The 27,586-nt window shown below is 47.4% G+C and overlaps 1 protein-coding gene and 1 long non-coding RNA gene across 6 annotated transcripts in view; one reads left to right on the forward strand and one right to left on the reverse strand.

The window, feature by feature from the left end:
* UBR4 (ubiquitin protein ligase E3 component n-recognin 4) overlaps positions 1 to 24,795 on the reverse strand; it is a 119,069-nt gene extending 94,274 nt beyond the window's left edge. For 3 of the 5 annotated variants that reach the window (XM_036025400.1, XM_036025398.1, XM_036025397.1), the window contains exons 1-17: positions 24,572 to 24,795; positions 17,978 to 18,075; positions 16,613 to 16,716; positions 15,762 to 15,891; positions 15,512 to 15,651; positions 14,923 to 15,025; positions 14,663 to 14,804; positions 14,391 to 14,515; positions 11,526 to 11,650; positions 10,898 to 10,957; positions 10,540 to 10,730; positions 6,736 to 6,835; positions 6,459 to 6,596; positions 5,872 to 5,989; positions 4,524 to 4,711; positions 3,423 to 3,582; positions 3,233 to 3,318 (exon numbers count right to left, since the gene is read on the reverse strand). In XM_036025400.1, coding sequence (XP_035881293.1) covers positions 3,233 to 3,318; positions 3,423 to 3,582; positions 4,524 to 4,711; positions 5,872 to 5,989; positions 6,459 to 6,596; positions 6,736 to 6,835; positions 10,540 to 10,730; positions 10,898 to 10,957; positions 11,526 to 11,650; positions 14,391 to 14,515; positions 14,663 to 14,804; positions 14,923 to 15,025; positions 15,512 to 15,651; positions 15,762 to 15,891; positions 16,613 to 16,716; positions 17,978 to 18,075; positions 24,572 to 24,747 — 2,184 coding nt within the window. In that variant the 5' untranslated portion in view covers positions 24,748 to 24,795. The remainder of the gene's footprint in view (positions 1 to 3,232; positions 3,319 to 3,422; positions 3,583 to 4,523; positions 4,712 to 5,871; positions 5,990 to 6,458; positions 6,597 to 6,735; positions 6,836 to 10,539; positions 10,731 to 10,897; positions 10,958 to 11,525; positions 11,651 to 14,390; positions 14,516 to 14,662; positions 14,805 to 14,922; positions 15,026 to 15,511; positions 15,652 to 15,761; positions 15,892 to 16,612; positions 16,717 to 17,977; positions 18,076 to 24,571) is intronic. The other 2 variants (XM_028511858.2, XM_036025399.1) reach the window with 1 other exon arrangement.
* Positions 24,796 to 24,886: 91 nt separating this feature from the next.
* On the forward strand, positions 24,887 to 25,761 carry LOC118500522. Its single transcript, XR_004903084.1, has 2 exons — positions 24,887 to 25,067; positions 25,463 to 25,761. It is a non-coding gene; the product is annotated as an uncharacterized LOC118500522 (long non-coding RNA).
* Positions 25,762 to 27,586: the final 1,825 nt, after the last annotated feature.

The raw sequence follows: 27,586 nt of genomic DNA on the forward strand, positions 1-27,586 counted from the left end.
GACTGAAAACAAGTCGTGTCGGTAAGCTGGTATCACTCATTTGGGTTTAAAAACAGAGAGAAAATGGCAAATAGTGGCTCATGTAAAGCCCGAAGGACCGTTCCGAGTGAACATGGAGTGAGGGAGTAACCCGTGAGTCAACACAAGCCCTGAGCTGACCTAAACCTGGGAGGGAGTGTGCCCACTGAGCCCCGAGCACCACTCCTGCTGCCCCCCAGCCAGCTCTCCTTCCCGACTCCCTGTTGCCAGGACAGACCACAGCGTCCCGCCAGCCTCCACCGGAGACGTCAAACCGTCAAACCCCGGCAACACCTGACGCTCCTCCTCCCTATGTCCTTTATCCCATGCAAATAATTTCCCATGATCTCTCAAAAGGTCCGCTACCCACACCAGACCTCCCCGTTCTCTCCTGACCCCACAGGAGTCCAAGTGGGTTATTCCTTCAGTGTCCACACACAGAAAATGCTCAATGAATACTTATCGAATGAATGAACCTAGATCACCACTAAATAGACCCCCTGTGATGTGGGGACATATAAAAGATGTATTTGGTCTTAGTTCCATTCCTAGCACAAAGAGCCTAAAACTCGGGGTAATTTCCTTAGTGAGAGGGGTGAAAGAAGCTTCTTTTGTTAATCATAATAAGCTCCTTTCAGCAATACCCGAGTTTATGCTGATGAGGTGAGGCCCTAGATAGGCGGGTCCCAGACAGCTTCAGGATGGGGGGTGGCTGCCAGAAGAACCATGTGACTAGAGGACTGGAACTTTCAGCCCCATCCCCAACCTCCTCTCTGAAAAGCAGGGCTAGAGACTGAGCTAACCAATCACCAAAGGCCAATGGAGCAGAACACCAATGGAAAACCAGACAAAGCCTGCTTTCTCATTGGCCTTCAAGAGACCTAAATCACCTTAGCAGACTGCTTTATTAGACACGTGAGAAACCAGAGGCGCCATGCCAACCAAGCACATCTTCTCCTACAGACTCAGCAAAATGTCCTCTTCCCAATTCGTTCAAAGTCGCCAAGAAGTAGATTTCAATTTCTTCTCTAAGCAGGGAACAGGCCTACTAATCTTACTCAGAACCATGGTTCTTTATTTCCCAGACAGCTGAAGACAACTTTTATGGCACAACTGACCCCTGTCTGCTTGCACAGACTGAGGCACATCTCAGTAACCTCCCTGAGGGCACACTGTGTGCGTCTTGCAACATCAGTCATCAGGCACCAGGGTAACTCGGCTTTGTGCGTCCCCCAAAGAAACAATGTCCACAGCAGGGCGCCCAGCAGCAGACACTTGATTACACTGGCTGCGCTGCACCTTCCCCCACCGCAGCTTCGAAATTCAGGGGAAGAATTCCCAAGTCCCATGTTTGAAGACAGGCACGAAAAGGGAGGTGTGAGGATTCCCTCTGCATGAAGTCAGCAGCTACGGGCAACCAGGTTGCATGTCCACACAAGGTCTGTAATTATCTTTACAAGGCTAAGAGGACAACAGTATTTGAGGAATCTTAACTATTCTCCAGAAAGAAATACTTCTTCCCCATGATCTGAACGAGCTTAAGCAGGAAAAGATCTAGCCTATGAACTTTGAAAGTTCCCTAAACGATCTCAGGTCTGGGCCAGCGACTGGGAACTGGCAGGACAGCCGGCCACATGCTAACTGAAGCATCTCCTTCTCTTCCCTCACATACATCCACAACTTTCCTTCTGGGTTCATGTCCCCTTCTTGCCCCCCGCAAATGCCTTCATGTAACAGTAGGTAAGTATAAACAGCTTTTACTTTCTCAACAACAAAAGAAAAATTTTAAGACTTTCTGGAATAGATTGGGGTTATGAGAATCAACTTCAACCTCCTGAAATAGCGTCCTGGATTTTGTCCCTTTGAGGGCAAGTACAAGCCTTTCAATCGTGTCTTGATTCTGAGAATTCACCGAAAGAATCTTAAGAGTAACCAAAAAATGTTCAAAACAGTAAAGCAAATGACTGGAGGTTACCAAATTCTGCTGGGGGAGGGGAGTGTCACAGTAACTAAGAACCAGCATCTTTAACAAACCCCCCAGGGATGCTTATGCCAACGATGGAGAAGCCCCGACTCTGGACATAAGAAAGTTACCACGAAAACCCGACGCTGGCAAACGCTGGGAGGGAATGTGACTCCTCGGGCTCTGACACACTGCTGGTGGAGGCACAACTCGCCACGGCTGCTCAGAAGAGCCATATGGCACTATCTGCCTAAGGTCACACACTCCGCGACCTGTCAACTCGACTCCTAGTCGCAGTCCCAAGGGAACAGGGGAGACACGCAAGGAAGATCGAGGCAACACCTGGAATTGCGATTCGACCCTCCACGACCCAAAGGCCCGTGGGCGGAGCAGAGGGGATCGAAGACACCAGGACAGTCCCGAGGACAGTGGGATACCAGGCAGCAGGCCAAACAAGAACCACAAAAACATGCAAAACATGGACGGATCTCAGCAGCACGGTCTCAGCATCACTGAGTGGGAAAGGCCTGGAAGGGCTGCGCAGCGCACGATGTCATTTGCCATAAAAACTAGACACGACAACATAATTTTTAAGATTGAAGAACTATAAACACAAAAATAAATACATATAAAACAAATGAAATGAGAAATTTCAGATTTAGAATTCAAGACATCAGCTACTTCAGTGGGGAGAGAAAATCATTAAGATTTACAAGCCCACAAAGAAGACCCTAGACTTCCTTCTTGTGGCGGGCTTGCAAGCAGCAATGCATACGACAGCAACTATGTCCTGTAACTTGACTCCTTTAAAACACGTCTTTTAATTTGCATTTCTCAGATTACTAATGACAAACATTCCCTATGCTTTTTGGGGGATATATGTATATACATATCCATCCACATACACACATCCTGGATATAATTAAAGATACATATATATCCACATATATAGATCTCTCTCTCTCTCTTTTTAAAATTGCCCACTTGTTTATTTTGTGTGTTTTTCTACTAGAATAGTCATTGGGAGTTGTTTGTTTTTGTAGTTTTTCCTTTTCTTTAAATTTGCTGAGTGACATTTTCTTTTCCTTAAATGATCCTAATGAAGGCAGAGGTCATACTGGAATATTCTCTCAGCACTCCCTCCACTGTGGGGATCCCATGACAAACGGTGTTGCTTAGCAACAAGAACTGCAGCCCGCCGAGAGCTGACGGAGACAGCACTTAGCCTCACTGGACGTCGCGCGTACAAACCTGCAGGTTAGGTGACTGCAGGTCAGAGGTGACCAGAGAGTGGTTGAAATGATAGAGCGCGGCAGCGAACTCTTCATCTGATGAACCTGTGAGACACACAGGAAAACCAATCATTCCAGCGGCTACTGAGTGTATGGCGCCACCCTGCCTACAGCCAAACTCCGTGAGAAAAAACATCCTGTCGACTGACCCTTGAGTCCATCTTTGTCCACCTCCTTAATGATGCTGGCCAGGGTAGCCATATGGTGTTCAGAGAGAGAGACACTCAGGTAGTTTCGGATAAAATTGTTCCGAGAGTTCAGCATGGAAGAGGTGATGAAGTTCAGAATGTTGGAAGCCAGACCTAAGAACTAAAACAAACAAAAAGAGCTGATATCAGGTCCAGAAGTCCAGAGCCCCTGCAAATCCTGAATACAAACAGGAAGTGAAATATGCCCACAGGCCTCGTGCAATACATACAGTGAGTTTAAAAATCAGATTTTAAGTCACCTAAGCAGGACTAAGTTTGATCATGATAGCCCTTCCCTTGTAATTCCACCATTTGCACAAAACGGTATGCCAGTTCAGCACAAGACTTCACAAAATACCGCGTGATGATGGAGGAGGTCCTCACAGACTGACTCATTTCTTTCTCCTCTAAGGTCCTGCATTTGTCCAGCTCTTGGACATCATCGATACATTCAATTCTGAAGCCTGTACTGTCATTATAAAATTCCCAGCTCTTTACGTCTTCATTAAAATTAAATTGAATTACTGTGTCCATGTATAATGTCCAGACCCTTGCCCAGGTCAAGCTGTATGAAAGCGAGGACTGCATCTGACACGTTTGCTGACGCAGCTTCAGAACAGGGGCTTCCACAGAGCACGTCATCAGTACACACTAGCTGGAAAGATCGCTAGCAAGAACTCACCAAGCCCCAAACTTATGCAAAGGGCTCTTCAGCTCCTCACAGCACTCAGAGGCAGGTGCCGCCCTCCACACAACAGAGGACAGAACTGAGGCTGGGGGCAGTTCAGATTCTTGCCCAGCGTCACCAAGCCAGGGCGTGAGAAAAGCAGGACTGAAACTCACCTCTAACTCCAAAGACTACGTTATACTAACCCTCAATCAGAGAAACACCAAGAGTACATGTTACTTAATCAAACATAACCAACACATTAAGGTCCTAAGTAAAAGTATCTTTAAGTGTTACAGTTATCCAACCTAGAAAATGTTTCATTCAAACGATCTGCTTTTCACACCCATTCTCCCCATTTCTCCCTCCCCTAAGCCTCAGAAACCCACTCTTACCAACTCAGGGTCTTTGCGGCTGGCCAAAATGTTGCCCTTCTCTCCAGGGGCCTGCTTGCTGGGGCTTTTAACTCTAGGGGAGCTCTCCAGTGGAGGGGGCGGGGGAGGAGGCGGAGGGGCCACTTTCTCTTTACTGGGCGAGATGGTCTCTTCGAACCACTGCCCCAAAATAGGCTCACTGTCATCATCTGGACAGAGAAAGAGAAAAGTAACAGACATAACACATTTTTTAAAAATGTCAGTACATCCACGTTTAAAAGAAGGAACACAGGATATCCTGATTGTGGTGGCAGTTACACAACTGCACACATCTGTCAAAGCTCATCTGTGTTTCACACCCGACATTAATATAATATCGTGTGGCAACTGTAACTGAAAATTTAAAACATTTCTAAAACATCTAAATGTATACATAAAATGGGAGCATTTTATTTTATATAAATTAGACCTCAATAAAACTGATATTTTTTTCTTTGTTATAAACTGATTTTTTAAAGGGGTGCAACACAGGAAGAGAAACAATCTCACTATTTTACTGGCAACAAACCAAACATTTTCAAGAGCAAATTTTTTACGTGCCTATCAATTGTAAACCCTAAAATAAGAACAGTACCTTTTACAATACTGTACATTGCTCCCAAAAACCTGACTATAAAGAATCTGAAATGTTTATCTTTTTCGGTCTCTCTCCAGACTGAGGCAGGAGGGAAGGCCAGCCTCGCCCCGGTGTTCACAACAACAGAGTGTGGAGCTTCCTCTCTCCCTCGGCTTCCCCAGGCCACACACCCACGACAACAGCCAGACCTGACGCCTCGCACACCCTTTCCATTTCAGTGGGAAAGCGCAGAGCCGAGTTCACCAAAGGAGGTAACACAAAAAGAGCTCTAGCTGGTGTGGCTCAGTGGACTGAGTACCGGACTGGGAAGCAAAGGGCCGCTAGTTCAATTCCCAATCAGGGCACATGCCTGGATTGCGGGCCAGGTCCCAAACAGGGGGTGCATAAGAGGCAACCACACATTGATGTTTCTCTCCCTTTCTTTTTCCCTCTCTCTAAAAGTAAACAGATAAAATCATTAGAAAAAGAACTATGGACTGAGATGTATTTGATTTTGGAGGACAAGGAATGAAAAGCAACCTGGGCTCTGCTGATAGCAGTTTCTTTCATTCAGTCTTCCACAGCGCAGCTTGCTCTTAAATAACAGGTCACCTTTAGCACACATAAATGAAATCAAGACCCAGGCTGGGCGGCCGAAAGGACAGGACGGACAGGGAGCCAGGGGAGCCGCCGGGAAACGTCCTGCCGCACTCGGCAGCTCCTCGGCGGGGGGCAGAAAAGGGAGGGCTCTACCTTGGCTGCTGTCCTCCTCCGTGCTGCTGAAATCGTCCTCGTAGTAGGTGTTGGAGTCGGTGGAGGCGCTGGCGTCGCTGCTCATGGAGCCCTTCCTCTGCCGCTGCAGGACGCAGGCCTAGGGAGCAGTGAGGGTGGTGGGGCTGACGACCTCAGACGGGAACCTTCCTCCCTCACCCCGTTCACCACTTGGAAAGTTTTCTCCATCTTATTTTGTTTTTCTAAATCCAAGAAGTAGCTCTCCTATTAGCTCCCTTTAGGACTCTCATTGTTTTCTCCTACAAAAGCACTCCAAAACCAGAGGTGTGGACAAGAATTGAAAAAGGAGTATTTCCATAGTGTCCTGTATGATTCTGCTTCAGCTCGCCAATTGTCACAAAGCACCGAGCAACCATACATGTATCCCACTGCTAATGACCAACAGCAGACCCCAATGTTTGGAATCATTTAAGAATTCTTTGCATCTCTAAAATGATCACCACAAATCTGGCATTATAAAGGTCACAGTTTTCAGTCAGTCTTACTCATTTTGGGAAGTTTCTCTTATACAAGATCTTCCCAATTACCCAGGGCATGACCCCACCCACCTTCCTATAGGAAGTTGAGAGCAATGTCAGCAACAAGTTCGTCAGCGGGACAGAGTCAATCAGCCGTTGGATCCTCTGTATGGAGGTGCTCTGGGCCATAATGCTCAGGGCCGCAGGGGGACCATCTGTCTCCCAGCCCTGAAGGTAAACATCAAGAGAGAATCCGTGTTATGAGTCACCAGGAAATAGCCACCTGAGCTGGCTGCTCCAGCCAGCTCACCCGGAGCGGGCCAGCCACCACTCTGCCGGCCCCTGAACGCCACACGCCACCCCTCACCTTGTGCAGGGCCTCCACCTGCAGGTCTTGGAAGAGCGATGTTAACAGCTTGACAGCGTGGTTTGCCAGTATGACCGAGAGCACCCCAAAGCCCTGGTGCCTACACATAGACAGGGAAAGAACCAACCTTTAGACAACTCACAAGGAAGTGCAACCTTAAAGCATCTTGCCATTTTGGGGCGGGGGGGGGATCCCAGACCCGGTTCAGAATCTACGGAACTGCCCCCAGGGAGAAAAGTACAGAATCTGCACGTAATTTCAGGAGCGCACAGTCTCCCTGAAGCCCAACGGGCTGCCCGAGGACCCGCCGGCTGTAAGTCCGGAACCCCAGGGCCACAGAAACGTCAAAATGCATGGACTTTAAATGGACACTGTCAGTTCAAAGCAGCTGGGTCGTGTGAAGACGCTGACATTCAAATGGTATCTGGAGCTTTCTAAAAGTCATTCTTTTGAGAAGAAAAAGTTAAAAATTATCCACTTCTATAAAACCTTTTCTTTCTGTCCAGATGATCACGCGACAAAGATTCAGTATATCTAACATGCGCTGAGCTCATGTAGAGCAGTAAGAAAAAAGGACAAACACCAAAGAGAAAAGCGGGGCAAAGGGCACAGGCAGTTCACAGAGAAACGAAAGTGCACAGTAACCGTGTGACGAGGACCACCATCACACCAGTAACCGAAGACGCATACAAATCAGAGCAGTACAAGAACATCTTTCACCTCCAAGGTCAGCAAACCTGAAGCTGACGACACCCGCCGTCGAGGAGAACCTGGGGACATGGGCACACGCCCACACAGCTGGCGCGGGAGGCAAACGAGCAGCTTGGCAAAGCGCTTCAATTATTTATTTTTATTTTCAAAGATTTTATTTATTTATTTCCAGAAAGAGGGGAAAGGAGGGAGACAGAGGAAAACATCAATGTATAGTTGCCTCTTGCGCCTCTTAATGGGGACCTGGCCCACAACCCAGGCACGTGCCCTGACGGGGAATTGAACTGGCGACCCTTTGGTTCATAGGCCGGCACTTAATCCACTGAGCCACACCAGCCAGGGCTCAAATTTTTAAATAAGTGTACCCTTTGTCCTAACGACTATACTTCTAGGATTTTACCCCAAGGGGGTAATTAAACAACTTCACAAAGATTAGTGTTTTAGATGTTTAAAAAACATAGTTAATCAAAATAAGAAACTTGGGACAACCTAAATAAGTGTTTAAGAAGGTAATTAGTTAACTATGGTATGTTTATATAGTGGAATGCTGTCAGCCATTTAAAACTTACAATAGTTTGTTCCCTGAAAAGGTGTCAACTATATTTTATAAGTGATCCTATTTTTGCAAATATATTTTATATATGTGCACAGGAAAATGTCTGATAGAATGTTTACTAATTTAGGTGACTTTTTTTTTCCCTTTCTCATGGTCTGTAGCTTATACATTTGCACATGTGCTCATTTTAAATCTCAAGAAACAATCACCATTTTTTTATGTAACTGCTACTTCTAGGAATAGAAGTACTTTCTGGCATTCTCCCATTTCTCGTTACAAGGCCAACACCAAGGATAAACTCCCAGTATCACAAACCACTGTTCTCTCTGGCACGAACTCACCTCCCTGCTTTGCCTGAAGTTTGCTGTCACGCACTGCTTAATGATGGACATGTCCTGAGAAGTGCAGTCCGGTCGTTGCATGGACATCATCGAGCGCGTTCACACAAATGTATATGACATCAACTACAGCACACCTAGGCTATATGGTCTACATACCACCACTGTACATGCAGTCTGTTGTCGTCCAAAACGTTATGCACGACTGTACTGCCAACCATCCCAGTGTCTAGTTCAGAACACTTCCTCGGGGAAGCCTGCCTTGATTTTTCTGACCAAGGTCAAGTGGCACCATTATACAATATACTCTGGATACAATTTGACATATATCTGCATGGGCATCAACTTTGTCTCTTGGGAATGTCTGCTATTTTGTTCATCAAAGCATTCCAGACTAACACACAGCCTGGGGCAGAAAAGATACTCAGTGACTAACTTGCTGAATGAGATCCAGAACTGACTTCTTCCTTGAATTCTACATTCACACACCCTACTGCCTACTCACCACCTCACCTCGAGGTCTGACATCCATCTCGAATTCAGCACAGCCAAGACTAAATTCTTTGGTTCTGCCCCTTGCTGCCTCCCACTACTCCTGAGCTAGTGTTTCCTAGCTCAGTAATTACACAACCCAGGTTTCTCACTTCTTCCAAAGAAGTGTTGATGTCATATTTTTCACTCAACACCCAAGCCATCAGCAAATGCTGTCTGCTATGCCTTCAGAAGCGCACCCCACGTTGCCCTCTCTCTGCCTTTCCCACCACCACCCCATTCCAAGCCCTGCCACTCTCGTTCGCAGTGATGCACTGGCTTCCTAACCGTTCTGCCCCCCTCTTCTCTACCGACCCTGCAGCCTATTCTCCACACAGAAGCTGCATTCTCGAAGCACTGATCGACCAGATCATACCGCCCCCTGTTCAAACCCTCCAATCTCTACAGATTACACTTGGCCCTAGGTGATCTGGCCCCTGGCTCTCTGACCTAATTTTCTACCACTCTCCCTCTTCAATTTCCCCGTCCTAGCCATACTGAACTTGTTGAGCCTCAGAAATGCCAAATTATACTTCTACCTCAAACCCTGCACAATTCTACCCCAAACATTTGCGAGGCTCACTCTGTCACTTCACGTACGTTCTCTGCATCTTGTCTTCAGAGGTCTTCCCTGACCACTCGAACTAAAATAGCAGCCCCTTGCTCTGGCTTATTTTTCTTTGTAACACTCGCACATAATCCATTGTGAACTTAGTGTATTTGCTCATAGCATATCATAGATTTCAAGCTATCCAATAAAAAACAGGGAAATCTGAGCAAGCAGACATATTGCTCCAGTTGGAAAATAAACTCCAGAAAGGCAAGCACATGGCTCCGACTGTGCCAGACCCTCGGCGCTGGAACAAGGGCCTGCCGCGTCGCTGGGACGGAGGGAGGTAAAACCCAGAACGCCTGTCCTTAGGACACACACCCTCCAACAGCACAGAAGTCACATCTCTAACCTCCTTCCCAGCAGGCAGCGTTTCATGCCCAGGTTTCATCAAAACAGCAGCAAATGTTTCAGGAGGACCTGCCAGGAGGACCTGACAGAACCCTCTCTTTATTTTCTTTAATTAGATTTTATTTATTTATTTTTAGAGAGAGGGGAAGGGAAGGAGAAACAGAGGGAAAGAAACACCAAGATGTGGTTGCACCTTGCACACCTCCCCCCGCCCCCCACCGGAGACCTGGCCCTGGAGACCTGGCCCACAACCCAGGCATGTGCCCTGACTAGGAATCGAACTGGCAACCCTTTGTTTCACAGGCCCACGCTCAATCACTGACCTACACCAGCCAGGGCTCAGAACCCTTTCTTTATAGGTAAACACACAAATGGAGCAATCACCTCCAAATCAACTGAGCCTGTTACACAAAAGCTTTTGCTTCCTGATGTGACCCTCATGCAAATCCTAAAATATGTATTACACAGGAATTTTCTCATTCTTACATATGAGGAAACAAGACTGAAAAAAATGAGTGTTTCATCCAAAGTCCCACAGCTTTGATGTGGAGCCAGTAGCCTGTGGTCATCATCGGGCTGTTAAATTCAACTGGGTACAGAGGGACACTTTTCCACCGATGCGGGGATGAGAAGAGCGAAGCCAGCCCCCATCGACAGAAGAGGGCGGGAGGAGAACAAGGCAGAGGGGCAAGCAGAGAGACACGTACCCTTTGCCAGGCCCCAGTTTAGGAGAGCCCACGCCCTCTTTGGTACGAGAAAGGATGTCTCTGACTCGGAGTGCGGCCAGGGGGTCTTTCTCTTTCCCCTTATCAGCCAAGGCAGTGGGACTGAGGTTCAATATGAGGAACAGGCTGTTTAACAAGCACCAGGCACCCAGCAACTGGAAGTTCTGATAGCGCTGTTGAAAAAGGCACAAGAGACACTTGAAATTAATATCACCGAATGTCAACTGTCACTGAAAAAAGGCACAAAAGAAAAATACGAGCGCAGACCTTGTACAGGTTACAAGAGAAGAACACATCCTAAGGCCACAAGACTGGCACGCGGCAGAGACATGCCTCTTACCTCACCACCAGCCCGGCGAGAACTGCAGATCGCTTGTCCGATCATATCATAGATCTCAAGCTGTCCAATAGCAAACATACAGAGAAATCTGAGCAAGCAGGCACATTTCATTATAAATGCTAAATCCTACCTAAATTAATTTAGCTTCAAGACCAAAGTACCTTCAAGTCACTTTCCAATGACACAATCGTCACACTTCCCTTCATATGGCACTGGCTCCCCCTTCTAGCTCAGCTCACATGGCACCCCAGAGATGTTCCCTCCACCCAATCTAAAGCAACACCCCCAGATGGCTTTCTATCAGTTATTGATCCTATACACTTACCAGTACCTGAAACTATCGTATGTCTCTACTGTAAGTATACTGACACGTGACAAGCCCTCAGACATGCATGCTGACTGAGTGACTCATCTTTCACAAGGTCATTGCCACCATAACACTGCATGCTTTCTGCTGTGCGACCTGCCAGACACGCACACTGAATGCCTACCTCTTACACCTACTACCCCGGGGGAGGGGCGTGGGGAGCACCCCATGTGCCTTCCCCTGTCATGGAGGAAAGTGTAACTGCCCACATTCCCTCGTTTGAACCACCAGGGCACCCGTAGGCCCGGAGGTTTGGCTTACACATTTCTGGACAATCGTAGCTGCGTCACTCTCATAGTCATCTTCTTTGGAGCTCGCAGACCCTGTCCGCACTTGCTGAGCACTGCCCACGTGAAGGATGGCCATACAGGTCGCCACACTCACACCTGAAAAAAAGACGCACAAACTCCAGTCATGCTATGGTTCCAAGAATCCACCAAACCTGAAGGAAAAACACAACCCACTCACAAGCTATTCAGTGAATTTATTGTTGCTGAAAGTAAATTCCATACGGACAACACTAAACATAGTCTCACCATATGATCCAGCAATCATACTCCGAGGTATTTACCTAAAGGAGCTCAAAACTTCTGTCCACGTAAAAACCTGCCCACAAATATTTACTGTAGCTGTATTTGTTAACTGCCAAGAAATAGAAGCAATCAAAATGTCCTTCAAAAGTTGAAGGGATAAACTGTGATTCATTTACAAATAAAAAACAATAAAAGAGATGAGCTATCAAGCCACAAAGACACAGAGGAAACATAAATGCATATTCTAAGCAAAAAAAAAAAAAAAGGGCCAGTTTCAAAAGATTACATACTATACAGTTGATTCTAACTACATGGCATTTTGGAAAAGGTAACTATGGAGACAGCAGAAACACCAGTGGTTACTAGAGACTGGGGATGGGAGAGGACAGAGGCATTACTAGCTGAACGTGAGGGGTTTTGAGGGTAGTGAAGCTATTCTGCATGAGACAATGATAAAGGCTACATAACATTAAGCATCTGTCAAAACACACATAACTACCACACAGAGGGAACCCTAATCTACACTTCAGTTAACAGTGACCTGTCAATATCGGTTCACCAATTACAACAAATGTCTCAGAGCAATGCGCTATGTTAATAATGGAAACTGTGTATGGGGAAAGGGGAATGTATGGCAACTCTGTAAAATCTGCTCAATTTTTCTTTAAACCTAAAACTGCTTTAAAAATAAAATCTATTAATTTTTAAATACTTTTTAAATAATTTTTTAAGATTATGGGGAAAATCCCACATTTAGTTTTTCTTGAAGACATCAAGGACATAAATGTAATCCCTTTCTTTAAATATAATCCCAAGTGATCACATTTCAACAACGAACCAAATCTGGGATCTTTAACCCAGCTAAGAATTTTTAAAGACTCTTTAATCCTTACAGACTGGACACACTGAGACCCATGTGATATCGAAGGAATTCCCTGAAAACTGATGTCCTGACCAATGGGGCTCAGCCAGGTGGGTGTCGTCCTGAAAAACAAAAGGTCACCAGCTCCACTCCTGGTCAGGGCACAGCCTGGGCTGCGGGTCAGTCCCCCATTGGGGCGCAAACAGGGGGCAACCGATCGATGTGTCTCTCTCTCACATCAGTGTTTCTCTCCCTCTCCTTCTCCCTCCCTTAGCCCCTCTCTAGAAATAGATAAAACCTTACAGAATAAAGATGTTACTTAAAAAAGAAAAATCCCCAGAAAACTGAAATTACTGAACCCCCAAGCCAACTTAAAAACGCCAAGATCACAGGCAGAGGCCTCAGAAGTGAACACCGGAAACGGGCGTGCAGAGAGCACACGGTCCCCTGCGCCCCGAGCCCCCCACTCGCACTGCTGCTGCTCCGGCGCAGGCCACGCGTGCGCCCCTCCCCGTTAGTGTGTCCGCGCCGCCGGCACCGCCCCACACCGAACACCCTGCATGCGACTGCGTGGACGCTCTCCCTGAAGCGCGGCTCAGGTCACACCGCCCCTCGACATCTTGAGCGGTCTCTGCTGTCCACAGGGGGTGGTCCCAGGGACTCAGAATGCACTTCTAGGCCTTCTGTGACCGCGGCCTCCTTTCTTAGCAGTTGTAACACTCACTAATACTTACACACACACACACACACACACACACACACACACCAGTATGTTCCCCAAACCCTAGAATACTTGTGGCCCTGCTTTTGCCTCTGGCTAGAGTTAGCCCAGCTAAAATCCTTCCTGCCCTATAAGACACATCAGAGAACTCAGTTCCTCCGTGACTACTGCCTTCCCTGGTGGACAGTGCCTTTACCTTTACATTCCTATTTGAACAGAGATGTTCAAAATAAGCTGTTCAAAGAATGTAGGAAGATGATTAACTTCAGTAATTTCTTGGTGCAACCAAGGTCTGGTTCCCAAGGCTCTTCAAATCCTCACTTACAGAACCAAGTAGACATCAGAAATTGCTACACCTTCCAAGACATCCCGAACTAGGATATTTAGAACCAGGGGTTAAAAAGTCATGGTAACAACAACTTTAAAAAGAATGAACACCAGCTGTTGGCCCCACTTCCACGGAAGCACATTCAAGAGAAAGAAAGGGGGTTTTGTGGAAGCATGAAGAACACGTGTCGTGTGTATCGATATAAACAGACACCACCTGTTCCACAAAGCCTCCCTCAAACCCGCCCCCACAGCAAGGCTCAGTCGCTCCTTCTCTGTGTGCCCCTAGCGCGCTATCCTCATCTTGTTGCCTTTGGCACCTCCTGATTTATAGTATCCTACGTGGTCCATCTGCTCAGGTGCAGGCTCCTTGAGGGCAGCGGTGACGTATCATTCACCTCGATATCCCAATAGCACTTGGCATTTTGCTTTCATACAGCAGACACTTACTATCTGCACACACTATGGAACTAAATATGCTCGTAACACAACGCCAGCTATTAAACAACAATAGGGCAACTTACAAGATTCCTACTGAGACCTCTTTTCACCTGGAAAAGGCATCAGACGGTCCTCGGGGGAAGGGAGTAAGTAAAGGCAAACGCCCCAGAAGAACCTCACGGTTTCTGGAAAGCATACCCGCGCTGACTGAGAAAACGAGCTCGGACATCGTCACTCCTCACCTGCGTACAGGCAGCTTAGGCTGAGCACTGTCACGTCTTGCAGACGAGAAGGATTGAGGGGTTCCAGCACGGGCAGAGAAAGGGTATCCAATGCCATGGTCACGTCGATCACCAGTGAATGGAAACTGGAACGTGAGAGAGAGGGTGACAAAAGCATCCCTGGGAATCACTGGCTGCCGTAATCTGGAAGCGGGCACGCCACAAACATAACCACCTTCTCTCTGTGCGGGAGGCACTAGAGTGTCACGTGTGCGTCCCCCGGAGCACCTTACCCATTACGAACAGCAGTGGCGTCTGCTACGGTCGCGGGCATGATGAAGAAGGAATTGGCCAACACGGCGTCTTGAAACCGATTGATGTAGCGCAGGAAATATGGCAGGTTCAAACACACGCGCAGCAGCTTCTCTGAGCCACCTGAATTAATGAAACAGCTTGACCTTACCAATGAGCTTCTGTCTGTCTGATTCTTTTCCACTTAAGGAATTTCTGAAAGCAGAGGAACCAGCTTTCTGCCGACAATTAAGCGTCTTACCAAGCTCTTGAAGACTGGCTACGTTCTGAGCTATGAACACATTCTTGGTTTTGACCGCAGAGGTTTGGTCTGTGGATGACTGCTCGTCGCTCTCTCCTTCCACCTGCAGAAAACGAGGCATACGAAAGGCCCATCAAGAAGACACCATCGCCTGCTGCCGCTGCCCTGGGGTCCGGAACCGAACCGACTGCACAAAGCAGCAACTCCGTGGACCCTCTTCAGACCCCTCCGGTGATGAGGGGAGACTCCTCTCTGAGGCTGGGACAGTGCAGGTTAGTTTTCCCAAAGGAGGGGAGACGTATATAGCTTTAAATATGAATATATCCTACCACTACTAGAGAGTGATGCCTTTTACAGACAACATGCTCTTTACATGTTTACTTACATTGAGAAATGTTAGAAAACAGTCACCAAAACAGTAATAATTAGACAGAAGGAGCCAAAGTGAGTTTTAATTTTTTTTTGTTTGTATTCTTCCATTTTTTTCTACCATAGGCACGTACATCATTCTATATCACAACTATAAAGTGCATTTGTTATTTTTTCTAGAGTTATCTCCTTAACAAGGACTTCGGCCAAAGTAACTCACCGGAGTCTGAGGGCCCATGGACGGCGATGCTATAGTTCTGGGGTTGAAAACTGACGTCAGCTGGTTCAAAAAATTCATCTGGACCTCCTTCTGCCTCAGCTCCGGGCTCACTGGCGAGGCCAGCTCCTTCTGGTCTTCCACTGTGAGACGTGAAAGCAGACGGGATGAGGACAGCGCCGCCAGAGAGCAAACCAGGAGGCGCGGGCCAGGGCGGTGGCCCGGCGACCAGGCCGGGCAAAGGAACACTCACCATCTGAGAGTGTCTTCACTGTTTGGGGCAGCTTGGCCGATTTCATCATCGCTGTAAACGTGATAATTTCAGTTCTGTCTAGTCGGCTACAGCCAGTGCACAGGCCCTTGATGAGGAGGATCAAGTGTTTCTGAAAAGACAAGATATGCAAGTAAGTCTTTTAGAAGATCCGACTCTTTAGAGACGTCTAACTGGCACCGGGCCACATGCAGGTTCCCACCAAGGCCGGCAATCTCGGGAAACAACGCTGAGGCAGAACTCACAAGCTGGCGGGCCCCGGACCACACTGGTCTGCACATCGTCTTACTCTTCTCACGTGCTGCTGGTTTTTAATTTGAAGTCAATGCTAACTTTTTCAAACCCGGGGAGTATAGCATGCAAACCCGGATGTCTTCTCTCTCAGTCGTCACGAGTTACAGTGATGAGCCCCTGGGCCTCCACAGTGACTGGCCCTTTAGAGCCGGGTTGTGCCCCGTCTCGGCTGGCACGCTTCACTCAGTGTCACCTGCCTGGCCTTGTGCGCGGGTAGCTGGGATCCTGGTAAAAGCCTCTACAGCCCTCTACACCGGAGACTAGAACACCACAGCCCCCACTCGGCCCACCGCCTATTTTCGAGAATCAAGTTCACCGGACCACAGCTATGCGCTCTCACTTGTGCGCTGCCCGTGGCTGCTGCCATAGCACAGTGGCAGAGCCACAAAGGCAGAGACTGGCTGGACAGCCAGCAAGTCATTCCCCATCTGGCCTATCACAGAACCCTGTCTACCAGCCCCTGCACTGCGACAGCCCTTCTCCATCACTGCACAGCCCTGCCTCAGAGTAAGGCTCGGAAACGGGCCCGTCACTCTCACCTGGGACACGGCACAAGCCTCATCCGGATTCTCCAGGCGTAGGAGCGAAAACTCAATCAAGACTTTGCAGGCTGCCGCCACCGACTGAAGCTGGTTCCGCGGAACTGAGAAAGTAACAAGTTGTACTTAGCCTCGAACATCTGTAACGCACTAACCCTCACCGCTGATGTATCAAACGAAACACGTACTGACGCTTTGGATACACACTCCGTATGTCCAACATTTCCAATATTTCCGTGGCAACAATTATTCAGAACCAGCAACCCAAAGGCTTCTGGTAACTGATAATCATCAAATGCTTACAAATCAGTTTACCTTACATTTGCTACAAACTAAGATAATTATAATGAGATACACATAACCCTATGTACCAAGAACTTCCAATATATTAACTCAGTCCTTAAACCAATCCTATGATGTTGGTATTTTTGTTACCTGCTCTCCCTCCTTCTTAAAACAGATGACCATAGAGAGGTTAAATGGTCTGCCCACGTGACACAGCCAGAGGCAGATGCAGGACATCTGGAGCCAGAGGTCACGCCCTTACCCACTAGCGCATGCGACTTCTTTCCCCCATAGATTCTATTGCAAGCAGCTTCCTACACTCAGTTTCTTCAAGCTAAAAGTGATTCTCTCCCCAGTGCCCGGGGCCTATAATACACAGCACTGGACACAGAGATTGCTCAGCAATCCTGCAGCTTCCTTTCCCTTCACTTGCTTAGAAACTAACTAAACAAATCATTACAATTTTTTTTAGAACTATATGAGTTAGGATTTTAAAAAATGTGAAAATGCAAAAATTCAGATAATGGAAAATAGGGGCTTGGTGACTCCCTGACTAGAAAAAGTTTAAAGATGGGGAACTGAAGGTGAGATATGCTCACATACCAGGGAACACAAAAGGAGAGCTCGCTTTCTCACCAAAACCAGATAAAAAATAGAGCCTTGGTTTGTGGCTGCTTAACCCAGGCTGGTGCCCGCCTATCCCCCCAACCGCCCCAGAAATTAGCACACCAGTAATCACATTTGTGAAACCAATAAAACACTTCTGATTAAGAAGGTAAAGAAGGGTTAAAGAAGACTATTACGAAAGTAAAGGGTAGTAGGTCATGAAGCAGGCATCCGAATGAAGTCGTTTTTAAATCCCTCCTGGCTGGCCCAGGGGAAAAGCTTCCGGAGCCTTATCACACTGACCATTGCCCCCACTCTGGGGCGAATGGGTCAGAAGTGCGGAAGCACAGACTTCATCACCGACTTGTTCAGACGCCCGAGCAGGGAGACGCACAACCCCCACCCCCACCCATCCTCCCCCTCACCCCCCCCCCACCAGCCCTCAGAAGAGAGCAGCGGGGATGGAACACTCACTGAGGCCGCAAACCGTGGTGATATAGTGTGTGGAGAGTGCGACGAAGGATGAGTAGAATGGCTCGTACTGCTTCTCGTGGTGGAGGATTTCCGATTCACTGCGAGAAAAAACAATTTGGCCAAGATTTACTTAGTGTTTACTGTGTGCCAGACACCTTACCCGTCACCTACAGGCAGCATCTTACTCAATCCTTGCAGCGACTCTGCTTGGAAGGCACTGCCATCATCCCTATACTCAAGACCAAGAACGTGAAGCTTAGAGAATTAAAATTAAGTAACTCGTCCAAAGTATCTGGCTTAGTGAACGGCAAAGGCTGAAGGAAAACGTGAACGGGACACCACTTTGTCCTACGTTACTGATCGGCGAAGACCAAAACCTAACAAGACCACGTGCTGGCCGGGAAGGGCAGACAAGGGCACTGAAAGTACCGTCGGGAGGAACACAGGTTACTGTGGACCCTCCTGAAGACCACACGAGGCTAGCCCATAATGCAGTAACTTAAAAACAATCAGTATCTCCAGGGAAGAAACCATCTCACTGGTGACAAAATCCAAAATTCACCAGGTACCAGAGTTCTCCTCCGCCCCACCCCGCCTTCCTGGTGGGACACAGCTAGATCACAGCAAATTCGGTGATTTTTAACCACATCCCAATCTTTGGCTGAAAAACTCCCTCTTCTGTGAAAGTCTGGAGCTCAACTAGGTCTGAAAGCTGGATACGTTTACCTCATTCTCTCTATCCAATCAGATGCTAATCTGCAGCCCATGAAACAAGAAGGCAACGAAGAGACTAAAATGTATCCTATTAAATGGAAAAGGCCAGCGATGTGGCTACATAGTTTCCTCAGTGAGTTGATTCTCTAACCAGAAGTATCAGCCTAGGAAGGGAAAGGTAAACAGTAAGGACTGTATCCTTTTGCCAAATCAACACAGGAGCCAAAAAGACAAGCTGAACATTGAGAAGGTGCCAACTTGAATGATGAATCACCTTAGACAGCACTTAGAAGTCTGGCATTGCAAACACTTTGTTATTTGGGGATTTAGCATGGATAAATGGGGATTTATCAAATATCAGTTCCTTATCTTGGGCCAACTAAGCACAGATATTTATGGAGCGCTTCTGATGTACAAGGATCTCCCTGCCCACCAAATGGTCATTTCTCCCTATTTGTCAGGTGAATAAAAAGGAGGAAACAAGAAACTTTAAACCGAGTACCACTCAAAGTTCCAGTGACCATCACATATTGATAAGGGCCATACCATATTCAGCAAAAAACTTCCACTGAATCCCCTTGCCAAGACATTTACTTAGTTGTTCCTTCACTTCCATCCTTATACTTTCTTATTCCTTGTTCTAAAGTTTCTCCTCCCCACAGTTAGATGTATTTTACTGGTTGCATGCCTTCTTTGCTTTATTGCAAAACTTCAGAGCTGCTTACTTCCATGTTTTTCTGCTGAACAGGTTTGCCACAACTAAGAGAAAAACTGCCCACCCAAAGGATGAACTTATTCTGTTGCTTTCATTCCCAATCAGGTAGTGAAATAGATCCAAAATATAGTAATAAACTCATTTAATTGCTTGGTTCAATGCTGTCCCATTATGATTTAACAAACCCTACATCCTGCCTGGAAACAACACCACCACCACAATTGCCTTATTTCAATAAAGAAACAAGGATGCGCTTTGGGGAAAGATAGACACTAGGATGTGGGGGGCAGGGTGGCTCGGAGAAGTCTTGAGCTCCATGTATAATTTGCTTAGGGCAAACTAAGGATAAAGCCAAGGAAATTACTTTTATAAGCCCTTGAAGGAGGGAGTAGACATGTGGCCAAGGACAAGGTAGTACCACTTGATTTTGAAGAAACAAGTGCTTATGAGTCACCTAATAAAGACACGCAGCCACACTTCCTGGCCCCACCCTCACTCCCCGAGAAGGTGATGAAGACACCGGAGGATGCAAAGACTCGAAAAAAGGAACAAAGGGCAAGAAGTGAGGTAGGAAGGAAAAAATAAAGAAATCAGAGGCAAATATAACACAGAAAAAGAAAAATTAAAAATTTTTCAAAAATCTCTCTCTCCTCTGAGTGTCGGGCGTTCTTCCTCCAACACCTGCCTTTTCTAACTCGGCAACAGCAGCCCCCGCGTCTGAAACACAGGGGAAAGCGGGGCGTTCCCACTCCGCACAGGGCGAACGGGACGCCGAGGACCCTGGGGAACAGCAGCCGGGCAGCCAGGTTGGAGAGATCCACTTTGACCAGTAAGTAAAAAACAACTGGAAGGGTCTGGAAATGCATAGATTTTTTTAGGAAGAGGCAGAAATCCGAAAGGGCAAAATAAAAGAGGAGGGATTCACATCACTTCTCCCTCTCAGATAAGATACCACTCAAGTCTTTTGGGGAAACTATGGAAAACTCCACACACCCCTTTCACCTCACCAGAATCAGAAACTCCCGAGTACAGGACCCGTTGTGCTTCCTGGATGCACGATACTTACAATCATGGAACAAACATGACACATGCATTAATAAATTACATTTAAAAACACAGTGGCACCTCGGTACTTGTCAATTCGTTCTGGAACTCCTGAGGAGTGCCGAAACCGACGAGCACGGAGCGAGCACGGAGCAAGCACCGAGAAAGCGCCAATCACTGAAACATTTTTTTACGAGCACGGGGTTTCACGAGCCCTGAAGCCGGCGAGGGCTGAGGTATGACTGCAGCGTGTGTTTATGGAACGTCTGACATGTGTCATGGAGTGTCACTGACAGCTTTCAGGTAAGGGCCCTCACATTCCTGACAAGCCTGTGGTGGATGTGACACCAAGACAGGGAAACGGCAGCCAGGCCCGGAACCAGCCTCACAATTACGCTCCATCATCTGGTGCTGGGATGTCCTTCCCCTGCAGAGCAATCACAAACTCCTGTCCCGTAGCACGTAAACTCAACAGATCGCGGCACTCGTGCGTCCCTTTCTCCCTTTCAAGGTCTTTAGAACACAGCTGCGCATTATCTGATGAGGCTGCCGGAGCAGCCTCTGCCTTCCCAAGCAGGTCCCTCTGGCCTCAATTTTACCTGATAGCTGGGAGGCAGGAACTCGGGCTCGTCGCTAAGGAGGCCAGGACAGCCTAGGAAGGACTGACTGGCTCAGGGGAAAGGGAACATTTTTGTCATCTACCAAGAGTCAATCAAATTGCCCCCTGACAGCCACGCTCACTACGTATCTTGCACTGAGTTAAGAAAGGAACTCTGCATTTGACAGTTTGTTAAACATAAGGCTACCTTCAGCAATTACACTAACGAATCCCACGTAAAGTATGTGCTCATTATTAAGCCAGCTCCAGCTCCGTCTCTGGTCTGGAAAAGTAATGGTGCTCAAAAGACTTTCGATCTTTACTACTAAAAACATACCAGCAACAGGCGGTAGAAAGAAACTCCCCTGTGAGTAAATTCAGGTATCTTTTTCTTTGAAAAATCAAATGACACTTTTGAGAGTACCTTCCCGATTTATCCATGCCGATCTATTCCTCCTTAGTTTCACAGTTGATTACCGAGCCAAACTTCACAGGGCTGAACTTAGGGATTTTTTTTTTAATTGACCATTTCTTCTAACCAAAAGGTCAATTCCAACTACTAAAGTACGAAAGAACAGGGACAAAAAGCATAATGGCAGAGTACGAAGGCAGTCTCTTAAGACATTTGTCACTGACCCCCCAGAGTCAAAAAAGAAGGAATTCAATGGGTTAATTCCAATGGCTGCCAGAGAGAAGGCAGGAGCTGGCAAGACTGAACTAGGACACCAGAAAGGGAAGCACGAGGTAGTAGACGGCTGCAGAGAAACAGAAGATCCCTGGAAGCACGGAGGAGAAGCACAGCAGACAGAACAACAGAAAGAAGTGCAGGGACCACAGAAGACGGCAGCAGCGACCGCGGAAGGAAAGGGGCAGCCTAGGCACCCACGCAGTGCCGGCCCTGACCTGGCCCTGTGCTCAGTGACCACAGCTGTGTATTTAAGAAAGACTTCCACAATTCTGACACCCTTAATTCCTTTTTTTTTTTTTGAAAGGCAAATAAAATTTGAGAAACACAGTACTGATAGCACAGTACTAATTTTTGTGTTACAAATCAGGAGTTGACAAGCTATGGCCGGCAAGCCAAATCCAGCCAGCCACCTGTCTGTACAGTCCACACTGGGGAATGGTTTTGTGGAATCTAGTGAACAAAATAAACTAACAAAGTAGAAACAGACACACAGATACGGAGAACAGACAGACAGCCGTCAGAGGGAGGGGGCTGGGAGGCTGGGTGAAAAAGGTGAAGGGATTAAGCAAAAAGAAAACCACACCCTCAGAACAGACAACAGTCGGGTGATGCCCTGCGGGGAAGGGGGTGGGGAAGTAGAAGGGGGTGAAGGGGAATCCGTGCTGACGGACGGAGACCTGGCGGTGGGCTGGTGAACACACAATGCAGGGTACAGATGATGTATTAGAGAAGTGTACACCTGAGGCCTATATAACTTAGTTAATCAATGTCACTCCAATAAGTTCAATACAAATTTTTTAATGAATTTTAATTTTTTTAATGGCTGCAAAAATCAAAGGCAGAATATTTTAAACATAAATATCACGTGACATTCCGAGGTGTCCACGAGGAGGGCTCTGGAACCCGGTCACGCCCACTCGTCTATCACGTACTGTGTGCGGCTGCTGTCCCCACGCAACAGCCAAGCCGACTCGTCCAGACACAGACTACACGGCTTGGAAACACTTACTTGTCCGAGCCCTTACAGAAAATGCGTGCCAACCTCCGCTCTACTCCAAACTGAACGTTTACTACATTTAGTTGTTTTAGCGACAAAGAACTTGTAAGCCAGATGTTTCTTTTGGAAATTTTCCTTAAGATCACATTCTTCTCATAGACCCTGATGAGGACACATAATAGGCTTCCCAAGGTAACTGAGCCACAAAACTCAGAACAGAGACTTCAAGGATCCTGCCTTCCAGTAAAAGGTTGTTACTAAACAGCCGTCACGTTGCACCTCCTCTCTAACCCCCAGAGAGAGGTCTGTCCAGTGTCTGTACACACAGGCAGCTGATATCCTAGCTAACAGAGGGTGCGGGAGAGGCACCACTATTACTTATGTGGCAACATTCAAACCTAGTTTAATGTGTTTGGTTTTGGCTCCTTCTGCAAACTGGAGGGAGTTGCTGGACTACTACAGTTTTAAAAGGCACGGGCCCAGAGTACCGGATGTACGGGAGGGTGTCCACCAACGACCCACGACCTGCTCAGCCTGTGTCCACAAAAACATGAAAGCAAACACTCTAAAGAATGGAACACTGTCCATTATAAACAACATGACAAATATAACTCCGGAGAAATACCCCTAATCCAGATGTTTAAAACAGCTAAAAAGTGGCTACATAATTTAAGAGCTGTACCTTTGATATTTGTTTACATCTTCAGAACATTCTTGGCTTAACAATTAGATAGAAAAACCCACCTGTAAAGTTAACTGTGACCAAAACCATTACCAAACCCAACCATTATTTCATTATAGCATTTTTAAAAACTGCATCCAAAGCAACACAAACCTAACAATAAGCACTATAATAATATGTCAAACCATGGGCCTTCCTTTAGTGACAAATAGCTATTTCTAACCTTCTGGATAACAATTAGACATACCCTTGCTGGCATGAAGCTAAAATGACCCAGTTAGTGACTGCAGGGAGTTGCTGAAGGGTTGTCCCGAAAAAATGAAAGTGAGACCAGCTTTCAAGGCACATCTACCATTAAACTAATGACAGACTGTTCTGAGAACCTAAATGAGGAAGAGGCAAGCCCCGCCTTCATTAACACAACTCTCACAACCTGAGAATCTCTGTACAAAAAGGCAGAGAACCATGTAACAGCAAGCCAATAAATAGTCCCATCTGCCAAAGAGTCCAAAGATACTTTATGGAGAGAGAAAGAGAGCCCATTTGGGGGGCGGGGGGAATGACCTTTTACACTAACACACGTAAATGTTTTTAATCAAAGGCCGTTCCGGTGGAAATAAATATACAGTAAGTGCAACCCGAAGAGAGTCCTCAATGGTCACTAGTGGCTGCAGTCACAGAAACAGCACGTGCCCCGGTGATTACAGCCCCGGGGAAGACCGTTATTAAATTATGCGGCAGGTCTCCCATTTAAAGCCCGGGCTCCGCGCCGGCCCAGGCTAGGGGCACGAGTGCCCGCGAGAAATGCAAACTCATCAGCGCTTTGACCTTAACACAGGGGGCAGCCCTGGGGACAGTCCCCTGCGAGCGCGGTGCATCTCGAAGTCACTCGCAAACAGGTCCGACCACGCCCTCCTGGAGGGGGACCTCAAAAGTTTTGCCCCGGAGGGGAAACTGAGGCACGGGTGATTTACATGGGCTGACATTAGGAACCCCGGGCAAGCCCTCGTCTGCCGGCGCCCAGGAGCACCGAAGCCGTGGCTGGGCCGGGGGTCCCCGAGCGGCAGGAGGCGGCCCGGGAAGCGGGTCCAGGCCGTCGCGCACACCCTCCCCTCCCCCTCCCTACGCCCGCCCCGCCGGGGCCGCCGCCCGGTACCTCTCGATGACTGAGGCCACCAGCTGCGGCAGCTCCTTCATCTCGAAGGCGGAATAGGACGCGGACAGCAGGGGCCGCACAGCCACCTCCCAGCCCGGGGTCGTGTCCAGCCCCGTTGCCGGGTCCCCGGGCGCCGGCGCTGCCGCCGCCGCCTCTTCGCCGCCGCTCGTCGCCATCTTCCGTCGTACTCCTGCGGCTCCCTCCCGGGGATTGCCACCGGCCCAGCACCGCCTCCCGGGAGGGGGCGGAAGTGACGCAATCGGTCGCGTCAGACTGCGCGACTCAGTCGCGGACCAAAACACGCGAGGCGGCGGGGGAAGGTTCCCCTCTGCTCCCGCGGGGGGTAGCGCGGCGCGGCCATGGACGGGTCTGGGGCGCTGCGCCTGCGCAGGCCGCGTCGCTGCGGGTGAGGGCGGGGCGCCCTGTCCTCCGCGCCTGCGCGCTGGGCGTCGTGCGGGAAGGTGGGAGCTCTGTAGCTTCGAGATACCCGCGAAAGGTGAGTCGGCCACTTTGTTTCAGGTGGCAAAACCAGGGCTACGGAGAAGACTCCGCTTCGCTACGGTGACGGCTCCGCCCCTAGCGGCCGAGGTGGAGAGGAGGCCGAAGCTCGCTCACCCGCTGGGCCCTTCCCCGCCTGCCCCCGGGGGCTCCCTGTAATAGTAATACTGCAGCGTCCTTCCGTTTACAAAGCTTTCTCCCGCCCACAGCGCCTCCCGCCAGTATTGTAATCACTGGTCCTTTCCTCGCGCCCACGTCCCCTTGATGTTTTGGTTACCCTTGTTAATAATGTTACCAGCACGTACTTGCATTGTTCTTTCCAGTGTGCCACGTTAGGTTCCCTTTCCCCCGTTTTTCTACTAGCAAAGAAAGAATGTAACCTTTTATTCGCAGGACATAATGTCTAGATTTTATCGAGAGGAAAAAAAAAAAAGCGATATGGGTACCAGATCTAAGAGGGAAAAGCGTTTGACTCAAGGGAAGGTATGCGTGCATTGAGAACATTCTTGGGCTTCGGGGACGACGTCAAGCGTCACGAGGCCCTGCGGACCACTGTCCGCCTAAATAGATCGTCTCGAGAACCGTGGAGACGGCTTGAAAATCCTGAAGCCATGACATTTCCTAAGTTTTGGAAGAGCCTTTGTTACCGGTGTAACGCTATGAATAAATTGGTACCTGGTGATCAATCAGCACTTTTAATAAAGAAAACACTTTTTTTATTTTAGGGAAAGGGAGGGAGAAACAGGGGTAGAAACATCCATCAGTTGGACCAAAGCCGCAACACAGGCATGTACGCATGCACCCCGCTTGGGAATCGATCCGGCAATAGAACTAACAACCTTTTGGGTTTGCAGGACAAAGCCCAACCAGCTGAGCCAAACCTGCTGGGGCGAAAAGACCTATTTCACATTAGCAATAAATTCAGTCAGGGCCCGTCTTGGAGGAAGCCATGGGCTCAATGGTAACATAGGGATTTTCCTTTAGTGTTTTAAGAATCTTAAACATAAAAAAATACAAAAAATGAAATGTAGGGTAAAACTTCCCATAACACAGTATATGTTGCATTCTTTCAAGATACCAAAGCCCTGAGAAGAGGTTTGGATACCAAGCATTTTATAGTGGCTCTTGGGATATCAATTTTATTTTACCCAAAGGACAAAATTAATCTGCACAGATTCTCTGGAAGGGGTTTCAGGAAATAATAAAAGATCAAGTGTTCCTGCTTCCTTCCTCCCCCCTCCATCAGCTGCAGCTGGTAGAGAGAAAAAAAAATAAAACGGCAGATACAAAGTATCACGAGATTCCCACCTGTGTGTTAACTCATATATTTATTACACACTTTTGGTATTTCTGGCTCCCAGATGGGAGAAAGCACTCTAAGTAAAGATCTTTCTTTATAACTACCATGTTAATTTCAGGATTGGAAGTGTGTTCTTGTTGCAAAGATTTGGAATGACATCTATGTTCTAAATTTGGATGACAAAAGAAAGGAACAGGATAAATAAGGGACTAAAAAAAGACTTCTAGATGAAGCACGAGTTTCTAATACACATACTTTGGTCCAGAAAATAAGATAGAAACTACAGGATAGTAATTTTTATGAGTTAACTGAAGGACTTAAAATACTACTTCCCTTCTAATCCCAAGTGGCTGGGAAAAGAACTAAAAAATTAAAACTGATACAAGAGAGAAGATAGAGTCATGTTATAGGAAATGCAGTGGAAAAAAAAATTAAGCAGCCATAGCTGAATGGTAGGCTTAATGTGGGAGGACAGATAGACTCAGAGGGAGCTGGAAAAGTTGTGTGTCTTGACATAGATTGTGGTTACATGTTAATACACAGAATACAGGGGTGGGCAAAAGGAGGTTTACAGTTGTTCAGACAGAAAATAGTACCATTCAATAACAATACAATGACAAACTCTGGCGTACTCACAACTGTAAACCCATTTCTGCGCACCCCTGTATTCAGTGAGCTATCTACTTGATGCGTACACTTTAGTAGTTACAATTTATACCTCAATCCAGAAACAACAGGAAGGTCAGTGTCATTGCGGGAACCTCAAAAGCAAGAGATACTGGCATTCCCCCCCCCCCCGCCCCCAAAGTATTCCATCTGATACAAAGTTATCTGAAATAAACCATAATAGATACTAGATGTTTAGAAACAATTAGATGAATAAACCATAGCTGCTGTTAGCTTCCAGGAGCCAATAGAGATCAATCTGTTCTGGAGATTTTATGAAGTTACAGGAACCAAAAGTCAGTGCATATTTTGTGGGAACTCCTAAAGCAGCTCTGAATTCATTGGGTTGGCCAAAAAAATCTGTTACATTTTTCCCTACAATGACTCTAGTAGTGCTTAGTTACTCTTAACTTCAGTTGAAACAATTTTCTTAGATCATGACAGTTGTCATATCAGCATCCATTTGAAAAAATCAGAATTGGTGAATTTTTGTGTAGTAATTTTAATATTGAAGATAGAAGAAAATATGCAACATTTTTGATGTATTATGC

Source organism: Phyllostomus discolor, chromosome 5 (genome assembly GCF_004126475.2).
Source record: "Phyllostomus discolor isolate MPI-MPIP mPhyDis1 chromosome 5, mPhyDis1.pri.v3, whole genome shotgun sequence".
In the NCBI taxonomy this organism is placed as follows: domain Eukaryota; kingdom Metazoa; phylum Chordata; class Mammalia; order Chiroptera; family Phyllostomidae; genus Phyllostomus; species Phyllostomus discolor.